Source organism: Lepus europaeus, chromosome 18, assembly GCF_033115175.1.
Source record: "Lepus europaeus isolate LE1 chromosome 18, mLepTim1.pri, whole genome shotgun sequence".
Taxonomy (NCBI): domain Eukaryota; kingdom Metazoa; phylum Chordata; class Mammalia; order Lagomorpha; family Leporidae; genus Lepus; species Lepus europaeus.
In genome coordinates this window covers 18,599,029-18,615,076 of record NC_084844.1, presented here as the reverse complement: position 1 = coordinate 18,615,076, position 16,048 = coordinate 18,599,029, and the positions used below count along the sequence as shown (strand labels likewise).

The window sequence follows — 16,048 nt, the reverse complement described above, 5'->3', positions numbered from 1 at the left end:
TCATCCATCAGCTGGTTCATTCCCCAAATGGCCACAACTGCCAGGAATGCACCAGACGGAAGCCAGGAGCCAGGAGCTTCTTCTGGGTTTCCCACATGGGAGGCAGGGGCCCAAGCACTTGGGCCATCTTTGACTGCTTTCCCAGGCACATCAGCAGGAAGCTGGATAGGAAACAGAGTAACCGGGATTCAAACTAGCACTCCTAAATTGGATGCTCGCATCACAAGTGGCAGTTTAACTTACACCACTGTGCCACAGTGCCAGCTCTGAATAGAAAGTTTTTGAAAACCACTGCCCTAAACTAAACAGAGTGGAAAGATTGTAGCCATTTGTTTTATTTCTGTTACAGTTTCTTCAAAATTCTTTAAATTTGTGTATTTTGCTTTTTGTTCAAAAATCTCATCTCCAGTACTTTTATTCCATTTGATGCATGTCTCTCTCATTTTCACTGGGCCCTGGAGACTGTCGCTGAATCCCATGAGGTTCTATGAGGTTGATTTCATCTTGACCTTTGTTTTGATTTGGTGGAAGCTCTAATTTCTCAGAGAAGCTTCTTGCTGTCTGGTGGCATTTTTTTTTTTTTTTTTTTGACAGGTAGAGTTATAGACAGTGAGAGAGAAAGAGAGAGAGAAAGGTCTTCCTTCCGTTGGTTCACTCCCCAAATGGCTGCTATGGCCAGCGCTGGGCCGATCCGAAGCCAGGAGCCAGGTGCTTCTTCCTGGTCTCCCATGCGGGTGCAGGGGCCCAAGCACCTGGGCCATCCTCCACTGCCCTCCTGGGCCACAGCAGAGAGCTGGACTGGAAGAGGAGCAGCCAGGACTAGAACCCGGTGCCCATATGGTTAGGAGGCCAAGGATTAAGCAAGTGAGCCACGGTGCCAGCCCATGGTGGCATTTCTTTAGGCATCAGCACTCATTTGTTCTTAGCACATAGTCTATTTTGTCATTAAAAGTCTTTCTTACAGATTGGGTTTCATTTATAATTGGTAATCATTTTGGTATTGTTAGTACTTTAATAATTTGTTTTTTTCCTACATTTTTGTGTTTCTGTACTTAAAGGTTAAGCAATCTTTTTTTTTTTTTTTTTTAAAGATTTATTTATTTATTTGAGAAGCAGTTACAGAAAGTGAAAGGGAGAGACAGGAGAGAGGTCTTCCATCTGCTGGTTCACTCCCAAATGGTCGCAACAGCTGGGGCTGGGCCAGGGCCAATCCAAAGCCAGAAGCCAGGAGTTTCTTCTGGCTCTTCCTTTTGGGTGTAGGGGCCCAAGCAAGTGGGCCATCTTCCACTGCTTTCCCAGGCCATCAGCAGGGAACTGGATCAGAAGTGGAGCAGCTGGGACTCAAACTGGTGCCCCTATAGGATTCCAGTGCAGCAGGTGAAGGTTTAGCCTACTACACCGCAGTGCTGGCCCAGACGAAACAATCTTATCAGTGATAAGAGCAACTACTTTAACAAATTGAAGTTAGTATTTATTGAGTACCAGTTGCTACTAAGCAACTTGGCTGTATTATCTTTCCTAATCTTTGTCACAGTCATAAGTTACCATTCCTGTTTTCCAGATACGGGAATTGAAGTCCATCTTAGGGGACACACAGCAGTGTACTGAGACAGGTGCTCTTGGGAGCAGTCTCTTTCTTATTCACTGTGTGGCCTCCCAGGTGCCATAAAGAACTGGGACTTCACAGGGGACATTTGTTAAAAATCTACCTTGCCAGTTCATTTTGTAAAGTGACCACATCCTGTCACAGTGATCTGAATGTAAATAATTGATTAGCAAATATTCTTTCCTTCTCTGCCTATGGAAAGTACCCCTTTGTTTCCAGAACTCAACCTTGCCCACTCCCTGCAAATAGAGATTCTAGATTTTTATGTGTATGTGTTTGTTTTTAAGATTGATTTATTTGGGGCCGGCGCCATGGCTTAACAGGCTAATCCTCCGCCTTGCGGCACCGGCACACCGGGTTCTAGTCCCGGTCGGGGCGCCGGATTCTATCCCGGTTGCCCCTCTTCCAGGCCAGCTCTCTGCTATGGCCCGGGAAGGCAGTGGAGGATGGCCCAAGTGCTTGGGCCCTGCACCCGCATGGGAGACCAGGAGAAGCATCTGGCTCCTGGCTTCGGATCATCGCGATGCACCGGCCGCAGCGGCCATTGGAGGGTAAACATACAGCAAAAAGGAAGACCTTTCTCTCTGTCTCTCTCTCTCACTATCCACTCTGCCTGTCCAAAAAAAAAAAAAAAAAAAGATTGATTTATTTGGAAGAGTTACAGAAAGTGAGTGAGCGAGTGAGAGAGCGCATGCTTCCATCCACTGTCTCACTCCCCAAATGGCCACCAACAGCCAGGGCCGGACCAGGCCAAAGCCAGGAGCCAGAATGGCTTCATGCAGGTCTCCCAAGTGGGGGTAGGGGCCCAAGCCACTTGGACCACCTTTCTCTGCTTCCCAGGCACATTAGCATGGAACAGGATCAGAAGTGGAACAGCCAGGACACAAACTGGCATCCGTATGGGATGCAGTGTCACAGGCTTAACATGCTGTGCTATGGTGTTTGTCCTGCCCTCATCGTCAGTGTGCTTTTAGATGGTAGAGCAAGAGCCAGCACCCACTTGCCTACCCCTATAACTATTCCATAAATGCCTTTTCATCTTTCTCTATTCAGTCACCTATTTTTTAAAAAGATTTATTTATTAATTTGAAAGGCAGAGCATCAGAGAGAAAGGGAAGAGAGGTCTTCCATCTGCTGGTTCATTCCTCAACTGGGTGCAACAGCCAGATCTCGGCCATGCTGAAGCCAGGAGTTAGGAACTGCACCTAAGTCTGCCCAGTTGGTGGCAGGGGCCCGGGTATTCTGGCCTTTCTCTGCTGCCTTCCCAGGTGCACTAGCTGAAAGCTGGATTGGCAGCAGAGCAGCCAAGACTTGAACCGGTGCCCTGATAGAGGAGTCTGGCAGCACCTGATCTGTGCCACAGCACTGATCCTAGTCACTTTCTTTTGTTTTTGAGAAAGGAGTCATATACCACAAAGTTCACAATTTTAAAGTATATAATTCTGTGATATGTAGTACCAGTACTATTTTACATTCCCTTCACTAATGTATACCAGTCAGTGTCTCTGCATTTTTGGCAACACCTATTATTCACTGTCTTTTTGATTGTAGCTATCCCTGTTGATGTATCCTATTGTAGTTCTGATTTGCATTTCCTGAATGGCTAATGATTCAGAAATCTTCATTAACTTATTAGCCATTTGTCTACTTTCTTTGAAGAAAAATCTATTCAGTTTTCCCATTTTAAAAATTTGGTTGTATTTTTGTCATTGAATTATGAGAGTTCTTTATTCTGGTTATAGACCCTTAGACATCTGTGACTTGAAAACAGTATTTTCTCCCATTCTGTGGGTTGTCTTTTCCCTTGCTTAATAATATGTTTTGAGGCTGGCGCCGCGGCTCACTAGGCTAATCCTCCGCCTTGCGGCGCCGGCACACCGGGTTCTAGTCCCGGTCGGGGTGCCGGATTCTGTCCCGGTTGCCCCTCTTCCAGGCCAGCTCTCTGCTGTGGCCAGGGAGTGCAGTGGAGGATGGCCCAAGTGCTTGGGCCCTGCACCCCATGGGAGACCAGGAAAAAGCACCTGGCTCCTGCCATCGGATCAGCGCGGTACGCCGGCTGCAGTGCGCCTACCGTGGCAGCCATTGGAGAGTGAACCAACGGCAAAGGAAGACCTTTCTCTGTGTGTCCCTCTCTCTCACTGTCCACTCTGCCTGTCAAAAAAAAAAAATCTAAAAATAAATAAATAAATAAAAGGCAAAATCTTTAAAAAAAAATATGTTTTGAAGCACAAAAGTTTTTAATTTTGATGAAGTCCAACTTAACTTTTTTATTAGTTGCGTATGGTTTAGGTATCACATCTAAGGAACCACTTCCTAATCAAAAGACATGAAATCTATACCTATATTTCTTTCAAAACGCTTTGTAGTTTTAGCTCTTACATGTAGATGTTTGGTGCATTTTGAGTTGGCTTTGTGTGTGGTGTGAGCAGGCAGTCCTGCTGTATTCTTTTTCATGTAACTGTTTACTTACCCCGGCACCACTTGTTGAAAAAACCGTTTTCTTCCCCAGTGCGATGTCTTGGTGTGCTTGTTGAAAATCAGTGACTCATAAATTTGTGGGTTGGACACCTATTCTTTTTGTTTTGTTTTTGTTTTAGAGCTTCATTTATTTGTTCATTTACTCATTTGAAAGAGCTACAGAGAAAGAATGAGAGACAGAGAGAGATTTTGCATCCACTGGTTCATCTCCCAGAGGGCTGCAATGGCCAGGGCTGGGCCAGGCCGAAGCCAGGAGCCAGAAGCTTCTTCCAGATCTTCCATGTGGGTGGCAGGGGCCCAAGCACTTGGGCCATCCTGCACTGCTTTTCCCAGACCATTAGCAGGGAGCTGGACAGAGAGCAGCCAGGACTTGAACCGGTGCCCGTATAGGATATCACAGGTGGTGGTTTTACCTGCCATGCCACCTATTCTTTTATTTTTTAAAAAAGATTTTATTTTATTTATTTGAAAGAATTACAGAGAGAGGTAGAGACAGAGAGAGAGAGAGGTTCATTCCCCAAATGGCCACAATGGCTGGAGCTGAGCTGATCCAAAGCCAGGAACCAGGAGCTTCTTCCAGGTCTCTCACATGGGTGCAGGGGCCCAAGCACTTGGGCCATCCTTCACTGCTTTCCCAGGCATACTAGCAGGGAGCTGGATCAGAAGTGGAGCAGACAGACTCAAACCAGCACCCATATGGGATGCCAGCGCTGCAGACCAGGGCCTTAACCCACTACACCACAGTGCCACAGTGCCTGCCCCCAAGTCACCTATTCTTGACAATCATATCTTGAAGTGTTTGGGGTTATGATGGTATAGGTAAGAACAGAGCTCTGTGGGATAGTGATAAGGTTAGCACCCTGCGTTCTAAAATCCTCCTTTCTATCACCCAACTGCAGGGCAGCTGAATGTGTCTTCTGGACCCAGAGGAAGCCAAGAGAGCCAATGTGTGCAGTCTTTTGGGCTCCAGACAGTGCTGTTCCCATCTAAACCTGTTTGTCCATGGCATATTCCACTGGTTTTATAAGCAAAAGAGGAGATAACAAATTAGTTTATTTTAGAAATGGAATTTTGGTTCTGAGAAGCCTTGTGGGAGGAGAAGCAGTCAATAGCCAAGGCACATTCCACAAGGCCTAGTCATTTGCTGTGTGTGAGTGTGTGTGTGTCTATGTAGTCAAGGCAGTAACATTGGCTCCCTGTGGCCCCAGGAGGTATGACTGAGGGGAAAGGGAGTAGCAGTCCCACCAGAAGGGGGACTTTATATGTGTGCACTTTATATGTGCCCACACACCTGGTATAGAATCCTGAGCTCCAGCAGCAGTTTCTGGGAATATGAGTTTCTCTGACTCCACACCCAGGCCAGCACAGTGGGGACCAGCCCTTGTATCTCACCCCAGCCCTGCTGTCCCAGGGACAAATTGCATCCTCACTTCATCTGTCCCTGTCCCAAGGAGCAGAGTTTTGGTGCCCCAGTTGCTTATGTTTCGGGACACCTCACTCTGCTCAGGGAGGCTCTGCCATAAACTGCATTGGAGAACTGATTGCCCACACAACCATTTGTGTGGTTGAATAAACTCTCCTGGGCCACAACCAGCCTATTCAGAATGGCAGTCAGCTCCCGTCTCTCACATTGATCCCTTGTTTTCTGCCAAGATCTTGGGCTCCACAGATCACCTGTTTACCCAGTATGCCTCATTCCTGGCTGGGAAGAACCTTTGTCAGGGGTGTCTGAGGAGGGTTGTGTGGGAGCTGGGTTGTACAGTGGATGGTTAAAGGAGTGTTGTTTCTGTTTGTTTTTTAATCACAAAGCAGCAGTTTTCCATTCTTACCATTCTTACTGTGGCCTTGGGCATTGCTGTTGACAACTTGTCATACCGGTTGCTTTGTTGAAAAACTTCTAGGGTGTTGTCGGAATTCAGCAAAGCCCAGGTAAACTCTGTGCCAACCAGGGGACCGAGCCAAGAGCCAGAGATCCCCGCACTCCAGGCCTCGCCCTTCCTCCATGGCCTCGCCACCAGCACACACCTGCACTTTGATGTGTCTGCGGAGCCCCCTCCTGCTGAAGCATCCTCTGAGACCCAAGATGGTGCCCACAAGCAGGAGCCGCTTTCCCAGGCACCTGGCACCCTGGACCAGCCACAGCTGGGCACTGCTCAAGCTGTCTCTGCGGGGAGCACTTCAAGCAAGCATCCTGCTTGTCCGGTGAAAGGGACAGCCAGAGCAGGCAGCCAAGGGAGTGGCCAGCAGAAGGCTCTGCAGGATGATGGAGCTGGACTGAAGCTGACGGTTTCTTCTCCTACCAGTCCGGTGAGTGGCTCAAGTTGTTTAGGAGAAATCCTGGGGAAATGTCTCAGCTGGTGCAGGGTTGTCCCAGCTAGAGACCGAGTGCTCTCTGCTGTCTTCCCCTTGAACTCCCTCTCTGAGTGGTGGTGGTGTTAGCAGTGTGATACGGAGCTCGTGTTTCTTGGTGTGTGAGTGGTGCGGATGGGCCAGACACCATGCCGATCACTTCCCACGAGTCTCCTGTCATATGCACATCTGCTGTGGAGAAGGTCATGGTCATCTGATCATGTCCACCTTCTAACCACTGCCACTCACCAGCATAAGGCCTTGGGCTGGTCACTTCACTCCTTGCATGTCGGTTTCCTCCTTAGTATTTGTTATCATTCAGTTAATAGTTTTACAAAGTGCCAGGCTTTGGAAATACTCATTTCCTGACATGATCCAACTTTTAGAACTGCACTGTGCAATATCACAGGCACTGGCCACACGTGGCTATTAAGCACTTAAAAAGTGGCCAGTCCAAAATCAGATGTGCTATGTAAAACAAGTACCACCTTAGATTGAAAAAAAAAAGAATGTGAAACTTTTAAGTAATAATTTTTTATTGGTTACCTGTTAAAATGAAAGTTCTGGATGTACTGGAGTAAATAGGATACTAAAATTAGCTTCATCTCTCTCTTCTCTTTTTGAAGATTTGTTTATTAGAGAGAGAGGGAGAAACAGAGAGAGAGATCTTTCATCTGCTGGTTCACATCCCAAGTATCCGCAATGACTGGGGCTGGGCCAGACCAAAGCCAGAAACCAGGAGCTTCTTCCGGGTCTTCCACATGGGTGCAGGGGCCCAAGGACTTGGGTCATCTTCCTCTGGTTTCCCAGGCTCATTAACAGGGAGCTGGGTAGTAAGTGCAGCAGCCAGGACTGGAACAAGCAGTGGCTTAACCCACTATACTACAACGTCGGCCCTGATCTGTCTCGTTTTTAGTGTGACTAAATAGAACGTGAAAAAAAAATAAGATTTAAGATTTATTTCTTTATTTGAAAGGCAAATCTATGAAGAGAGAGAGAGAGATCTTCCATCTGCTGGTTCACTCCCCAAACGGCTACAGCACAGCCAGGGCTGGGCTAGGCTAAGGCCAGGAACCGGGAACTCTTATCTGGGTCTCCCACATGGGTGGCAGGGACCCAAGCACTTGAACCATCATCCACTGCTTTCCAAGATGCATTAGCAGGAAGTTGGATTAGAAGTGGAATACCTGGGACTAGAACTGACCCTCTGATATGAAATGATGGTGCTGTAAGCAACAGCTTGGCCCACTGCCAAACGGCACTAACCCTGAACATGTAAAATTTTATATGCAGCTCATACTATATTTCTTTTGGATGGGGCTGTTCTGGAATAAGCCAGTCCAGTTTGCTGGTAACGCATTGGGAGCCAGCCCTGGGCATCTCCTTGAGAGAACTGAGGTGGACAGCCTTGAGAACTAGTGGTCCAGCGAAACACCAAGTCACAAGCTGGAACTCGGGCTTTTCGCCTTTGGCATTTGTGGCCTTTGAGGTTTCCCAGACAGTTACTGACTCACATTGAGTGTGGGTAGGAAAGATATCTATGTGGGTCTGCTCCTTTTATAATCCAAGCCCCAGCTGCCTATCCAGGGCACGGTGAGAGAGGGCAGATGCTCAGATACAACATGGGGGCCACCCAAACATACAAAACTCAGAGCTTATCCCAGCTGTGGTCTGGGCTTTGTGTTAGGATAAAATCTTTAAACTCCATCTATACTCATGTACTCTCCAGCTAATAGCTTCTAAATAAAACTCGGGCTGGGGGACAGGCATGGCACAGTGCAGTGCCAGTGTCCCTTACCAGAGCACCAGTGTGAGTCACAGCTGCTCTGCTTCCAGTCCAGCTTCCTGCAAATGCGCCTGTGAAGGAGCTGCTGGTGGCTCAGGTACTCGGGTTCCTACCACCCACATGGGAGACCTAGACGGAGTTCCTGGCTCCTGGCCTCAAGCTGCCCCAGCCCTAGCTGTTGTGACCATCTGGGGAGTGAACCAGTGGAAGATAGATCCCCCTTTCTGTCTTTCTGTCACTCTACCTCTAAAATACATCAGTCAATCTTTAAAAAGAAAATACACCTCAGGATGCGCCAGAGCCTTGACATATTCTGGCAGAGGCATGGCCCCCTCTCTTAGAACTATACTGAGACATAATTCACATACTCTACAATTTACCTAATTAATTCAGTGTTTTTTATTAAATTCATAGGCCTGTGTAACCATCACCTCCATCTAATTTAAGGATATTTTATATCTTTTTTTCTTTTTTTTTTTTTTAAAGATTGTTTATTTGAAAGAGTTATAGAAAGAGAGAAGGAGAGGCAGAGAGAGAGAGAGAGATCTTCCATTCACTGGTTCACTCCCCAATTGGCCACAACAGCTGGAGCTGTGCTGATCTGAAGCCAGGAGCCGGGAACTTCTGGGTCTCCCATGTGGGTGCAGGGGCTCAAGGACTTGGGCCATCTTCTACTGATTTCCTAGGCCATAACAGAGAGCTAGATTGGAAGTGGAGCAGCCGGGACTCAAACCGGTGCCCATATGGGATTCTGGCACTGCAGGCTGTGGCTTTACCCACTTTACCCAGTGCCAGCCCCATAGAATATTTTCAATCCCTGCACTTAGCCATTAGCAGTCACTCCTCATCCATCTTTCCTTCTAGCTCACTTTCCTCAACTCCTGAAAGCCACTGATCTGCTTTCTGTTTAGAGGGTTTACCTGTTCTGGACACCTGACACACGGGGAGTCACACAGCGTGTGCTGTTCTGGACACCTGACACACGGGGAGTCACACAGCGTGTGCTGTTCTGGACACCTGACACACGGGGAGTCACACAGCGTGTGCTGTTCTGGGACTGGCTGCTGTGCTCACTGTGGTATCTTTAAGGTTCATCCACGTTGCAGCTGCGTCAGTTCTTGCTTCCTTTTTATTGCTGAGTCATATTCTGTTGTGTATTCCATCATCAGTTGGTGGACATTTGGGTTATTTCCACTTGTTGGCTCTTACAAAGAATGCTTGTATGGACATTCGTGTGCAACTTTTTTATGAGCATGTGTTTTTAATTCTCTTGGATGCATAACTTGGAGTAGAATTTTTGGAATATAATAACTATGGCACTGCCAAACTGTTTTCAAAGCAGCTGTCCTAGTTTATATTCTTAGCAACCATGTACTTGTATTTCTTCATAACCTCACCAAGGTTGTCTGGTGGTTTTTTTTTGTTTTTTTTTTATTAGGTTTTTGTTTTGTTTTGTTTTTTTTGACAGGCAGAGTGGATAGTGAGAGAGAGAGACAGAGAGAAAGGTCTTCCTTTTGCCGTTGGTTCATCCTCCAATGGCCGCTGCGGTAGGCGCGCTGCGGCCGGCGCACCGCGCTGTTCCGATGGCAGGAGCCAGGTGCTTATCCTGGTCTCCCATGGGGTGCAGGGCTCAAGAACTTGGGCCATCCTCCACTGCACTCCCTGGCCACAGCAGAGAGCTGGCTTGGAAGAGGGGCAACCGGGACAGGATCGGTGCCCCGACCGGGACTAGAACCCGGTGTGCCGGCGCCGCTAGGTGGAGGATTAGCCTACTGAGCCGCGGCGCCGGCTTTTTTTTTTTTTTTTTTTTTTAAGCATTATAGATATCTGGTAGGTGAGAAGTGGTAGTTCATCTTGGCTTTAATTTGCATATCTCTAATTACTAAAAATATTGATCTCTTTTCATTTGCTTACTGGCAGTTTGATCTTGTTTTGTGAGGTATCCAAGTCATCACCTTAAATTAGTTGTGTGTGTTTTCTGTATTGATTTGTAGGGGCTGTTTATATATTATGAATATATGTTTATTTTTATTTAAATATAATATTTAAGAAGCAGAGAGAGAGGCAGACAGAGAGAGCTATCATCCACTTGTTTACTTCCCAAATTCCCACAACAGCAAGGGGTGGGGCAGACTGAAGCCAGGAGCTGGGAACTCCGTCCAGGTCTCCCCCATGAGTGGCAAGACCATTGCTGCTGCCTCCCAGGGCATATCTCAGGAAGGCTAGAGTTGGGAATGGAGTCCAGACTTGAACCCAGGCACTGCGATTTGAGATCCCAACTTACGGTTTAACCACTAGGCCAAATGCCCCCTCCAGATTAAATCTTTCATTAGAGAAAAAGAAAAATGGACATGTATATAGCAAATGTCTTCTTCTAGTCTGTGGTTTGCCTTTAAGTATCTAAATGTCATTTTTTGTTGAAAGCAATTCTTAAGTTTAATGATGTTCAACTGATCAATCTTTTTGTTTGTGGTCTGCATGGTTTTTTTTTTTTTTTTTTTTGGTCCCATTTAAGAAATTTTCGTCCATTCCAATGACCTGACGATATTCTGTTTCCTTCCAGAAACTTTAATAATTTGCCTCTGACAATTAGGTTTATGATGTATCCAGAATTAATTTTTGTGTATGGTATGAAATAGGAATCAGAGTTCTTATTTTTCCAGAAGGGTGCCTCTGACTGTCCTAGCCGCATTGAATAGGCTGTATAACCAAGCCACTGTGCAAGTGTGGGTCAGATCTACAAAGGCCAATGTCGTGGGACCCTGAAGCTTGTAGCCAGGCAGCTGTCAAGCCAAACTGCAAGTTGCAGAAAGCATCTGCGGATCCCAGAGTGGTGCCCCGTAGGGATAGTGTCCTGACAGGGCTCCCCAGAGTGGCCTTGACTGTGCTGGGTTCGCTCCTGCCCGGGGTCTGGCATCTGCCTTGCAGGCTCAGACAGCCTATCTTGCCAAGGCCACAGAGCTGACAGGAGAGGGCAGCTAACTCATCAACTGCTCACAGAGTCCTGGCCCTCCCACCTCCTTGTGGCTCCCTAGACAAAGCAGGCTGCTCCAGCCTGGGGTTTTCACCTTCCGTATTTCTTCTGTCTGGAATGCTTTCCTGACTCACTCCTCTTCCTCTTTGTTGTCTCAGCCCTCCCTGATCCCCATGACTAAAAGGCACCATCCCCAGTGACTGTCATATGCATTTGATCTGCTTGTTTAAAACATTCATCACCATGTACAATCATATTATCTTTTTATTTGCTCCTTGTTTATTTTCTGTCTTCCTCACTCAAGGATTAACTGCATGGTACATAGGACCATGCTCACTTCTGGATTGTTGGCACTGAACACTGTGCCCGGGAGAGAGTAGACATCCATTAATAGTTCTTGAACATTCGAGAGACTCTTGAGAGGCCAGCTTGTAAGTTTACTTTGAGAAGTGTACCATCAAGTGGACCAGGTGGTCAGGTTGGTCTGCCTGGGGCAGGCCCACCTCTTGGCCAGCCTCAGGGAAGTCTGATCGCTAGGTCACCAGGGAAACATGGAATAAAAGTACTCGGTGGCTGAATCTCTTGGGAGAGCCTTGGGTGCTGCCTCCTTCCTGCGTCTGTCTCACACTGGAGTTGTGGATTTGTTCATTGCCCCTCTCGATAGACAGTCACCAGCCTCCTGCTCACATAGGCCTGGTGAGCTCCCTGCATTGGAACAATCCCAGGCTGTGCCCTGCACGTCTGTGCCTGTAATCCTCATTTTTCTGTGTTGGTCACAAGTTTTTGTTTAACATTGGAGTTGGGGGGAGTTGGAGTCATTGTCAAGCTTTATAGTTCTCAGAGCCATTCAGTCTGTCTTTCTTTTCTTTTTTAAGTGTTTTTGATTAATTTGACACAAAGCATCTACTATTAGCCAAGCGCCATGCTAGGTGCTAGGGGCACAGTGATGGAACAGGACAGACAAGAGCCCTGCCCTTTGGAGACAAACACTGGGTCAGACAAAGAGTGACCCAGATCATAATTACACTTACATTAAGTGCGGGAAAATAAGACAAGGAGTGGAGGAGCTCTCGAGGGTGACTAAGACTTGGCCTTGTTAACTGCCCCCATGGGTCACCTGCATATGGCATGGGATCCTCTCCCTCAGTTATGGGCACAGACAGCCCCCTTGCCTGGTACAATGAGGGCAGCATGGCCAAAGCATGTAGCCCTTTAGAAAGTGGTCCAGAAGCTTAGCATCTCTCTCCCCAGACTTCTGCTCAGGACTTGCCATTGTGTACAGAGTCATGATACCTTTAGTAACTGAAGGTGTCAGTCCTCTGTCTTGGGACCCTGGTGGCAGGTATGGATCCTTGTTCAAGAATGACTCCCTCCCCTCTACTCCCCACCCCTGCTACTTGTTAAAGGGTCAAGAGCTGGCCAGACATGGGACCCTGCATGAGCAGGCTGAAGAAGGTGGTAGGGAGAGGGGAAAGGAAAGAGAAACAATGGTGCTCACATTTGTGTGTGCACGCCTTCTCCTCGCCACCCCCAGCGGGGCAGCACATAGGCTCAGAGTTTTGTCTAGGCCTGTGTGGAAGTTCTAGGGGACTAATGTCTTCCCTGTTACTAAGGGGCCAAGGCTCTCCCTAGAGTGTCATGTCCTGGTGGCTGCTGCGTGGTCAGAGGACCAGACTGAGCAATGCCTTTTGTCCCCTCTGAGAGAAGTCCTCCCCACAGAGGACATCCACAGTCTTCTCAGCCAGCTTTGCTTCTTTCCTTCCAGTTTCCCCAACCACGTTTTTTTTTTTTTTTAATCTAAATTTTTTAGTTATTTGAAATTAAGAGTTAGAAAGAGACAGATACTCCATCTGCTTGTTCACTCTCCATATGGTCACAACAGTTGGGCTGGGCCAGGCCAAAACCAGGATCTGGAACTTTATCTGGGTCTCCCATGTATTGGGCAGGGGCCCAAAAACTTGGGCTATCTTCTGCTGCTTTTCCCAGGCCATTAGCAAGGAGCCGGATTGAAAATGGAGCAGCCAAAACATGAACTGGTGCCCATATAGAGTGTCAGCATTATAGGCGGACACAGCCTATAAATACTCAGGTATTCAAGGTATGCTCTCATCTTGGACGGCTCTGGATAGCCACTTTTGCTAGAAATACCAAGAAAAAATGACCACAGCATTATAGATTCTAGGAGGAGGATGAGCCAGAATGTCATGGGAGCCCAGTAGGGACCCCTAGCCCAGCTTGGGGGGGGGGGGGGTAGATGGGGTGATACACATGGAGGAGGTGATGGGGGACCCCAGGCTGAATCTTAAGGGATTACAGTCTCTCCCAGAGGGCCATTAGCAGGGGCTGGAGACCATATGCTTCTCAGGTGTGTGTGAGGCTGCCAGGACAGTCTTGTGGTTGCTGGAGGCTGCTCCACTCACCTGCTTTCTTCAGGGAGTCCCTGGGTCATCAAGACCTAGAGAGAGCTGATCAGAATTCAGTGTTGTAGGTATCCCCAGGAGCCACCCAAATTGACACATCATGGTGTGTGTGTTTCTCTCCCTCCTCCTCGCCCCCTCTCTCTGTCTTTGCCTTTCAAAAGTAAATTTTTTTTTAAAAAAGAAGAACCTTATAATTTGCCTAGTATCCTGTGACACGCATAGCAAAGCACCATCCATTGGATGGCTTCAAACAGGAAAACTTCCCCTCTGGTAGTTCTGGCGGCTACAAGTCTGAGATGCAGATGCCAGCCGGGTTAGTTCTTCTGGAGAGTCTAAGGAAGAATGTGTTCCACACCTTTCTTTGAGCTTCTGGTGTTGCTGGCAATGCTTGATGTTCCTTAGCTTATAAACTCAGTTCTCCATTCCCATCCTGTCACCCCATGCCCCTCCCTCTGCACGTCTGCTCTTCTGATGTGGACATCAGTGACACTATGAGGGGCCAGGCTCCTCCAGTAGTTACACATTCAAGGGCTCTAGTCCCAGATAAGGTCACATCATTCTGAGGTACTGAAGGTTAGGATTCCAGCTGTCTGGGGCAGCACAGTTCAACCTGTAACATACAACAGAGAGGCCCAGTCTGAAAATGGGCAAAGGATTAGAATTGATGTTTTTTTCCCCAAACAGCATGTATGAATGGTCAATAAGCACTTGAAAAGATGCTTAATGAATTAGACAACAGTTAAATGCAAATCAGAACCACAGTGGCCAGCATTTCACAGCAGTCAGGATGCCCATAATCTAAAAGACTGTAACAAACATCAGAGGGGAAGATGGAGTAACCGCTCTGGAAAGCAGTTTGGGAGTTCCTTGAGTAGCTAAACACAGAGATCCTTGTGTCCCAGCAGTTTCATTCCTAGGAGTATACTCAGGAGAATGAAAACATAAGGCCACACACAGACTTGCACATGAATGGCCATAGTTGCAAGACAGCCAAAAACTGGAAGCAGCCGAAATGTCCATCAATGGATGAGCGGACCAGCACGCCATGACCTGTGCAGACAGTGAATATAGTTTAGCAGTAGAAAGGAATGAACATGTGCTTCCAACATGGTTGGACCTTGAAAACATCATGTGAAGGGGAAGAACCACTCACAAAAGAGCACACGTTACACGATTCTGTTTCTATGAAATGGCCCAAATGGGCAAATCTGTAGAGACAGGAAGTAGAGTTAGTGGTCGCCTAGCGCAGAGGGGTCTGAGGGAAATGGGAGTGACTGCCGAGTGATCTGGGATGTCTTTTGGGGGTAATGAAAATGTTCTAAACTCAGATTATAGTGATGTTTGCACAACTCTGAATTTGCCAAAATTATTGGATTTTAACTTAAAAACAAACTATCCCTGTCTCTCTTTCTTTCTCAATAGAAAGGCAAGAGCTGGATCTCAGAAGATGACTTCTACCGGCCTCCCCAGGAGCCACCACCAGAGAGTGCTTCTGCTCACTCCCTGGTGCCCTGCAGAGGGGCTCCAGAAACCAGGGCTGCTCTCCACAGGCATTTTTCTCAAGGACCAAGAAAGAGCTCCTCCCTGGGGGCACTAGACAAAGTGTGCACGCCTTCCCCAGGGTCCAGGAGAGCCAAGGCAGCCCCAGCGCAGGAGCCCAGGAACTTCCGGGTGGTACACCGGAGGCAGATGGGTAGGTGGCTCTGCAGAATCAGCATGGGCCATTCCCCTCAGAAAGCAGCTCTACCGTTCTGTCTGCACTACCAACAGGTAGTACCTTCCTTCGAGAAAAACCTCCCCTGGCGTGTGATTAAGGAGCAGGCATGCTCGGTAATTCAGAAGAGCACTTCGGGGACAGTAGCATCTTTTCATTAATAAAATCACGCTCAGCTACCTAGAAGGCACAGCAACACCATTACATCTGTTGAAACAGAAAATACTCTCCCTGAAACTTCTCTCTCACACCTGATGGTGGAGAGCTCTCACTTCGGTCTGTAGCTCCGAGTAAACGCTGCTCCTCCAAGCCCCGGGTATTCTGAATGGTCCTTCCACAGGCCTGTGTCCCATGCGGTTTACTCCGCAGCTCCTGTGGGGTTTATCAGAGCTGCTGTTTGTTTAGCATCGTCTTGTGCTGTTTGCAGCGAGGCCAGCTGGTAATTGCAGAAAGTGCCAGTAACTTATATAACCTAATTTCTCTGCAGCTCTGGTAATGGGTTTCCTCTTCAAACCAAACCAACAACCAAGTGTGCCCTAGCCCCAGACTTGCACTCCTCATGTTCTGTTTGCAGTGACCTGGCAGATTCTACGAGGCCTGGGGTGGGGGTGGATGCTGCTTATTTCTTTTGGCTTTATGTTCCACCCATGGGACAACAGAAGGTATGAAGGTTTGTTTCCTGCCTATCCACCAGTCAGGTTCCCTAGGGGTAGGGAATCTA

General features: G+C 47.7%; 1 protein-coding gene across 3 annotated transcripts in view; it reads left to right on the top strand.

The window, feature by feature from the left end:
- The window catches only part of PLEKHM1 (pleckstrin homology and RUN domain containing M1), a 50,533-nt gene that overhangs the window by 17,711 nt on the left and 16,774 nt on the right, over positions 1 to 16,048 (top strand). For all 3 annotated transcript variants that reach the window (XM_062175758.1, XM_062175759.1, XM_062175760.1), the window contains 2 exons: positions 5,986 to 6,391; positions 15,036 to 15,306. In XM_062175758.1, coding sequence (XP_062031742.1) covers positions 5,986 to 6,391; positions 15,036 to 15,306 — 677 coding nt within the window. The remainder of the gene's footprint in view (positions 1 to 5,985; positions 6,392 to 15,035; positions 15,307 to 16,048) is intronic.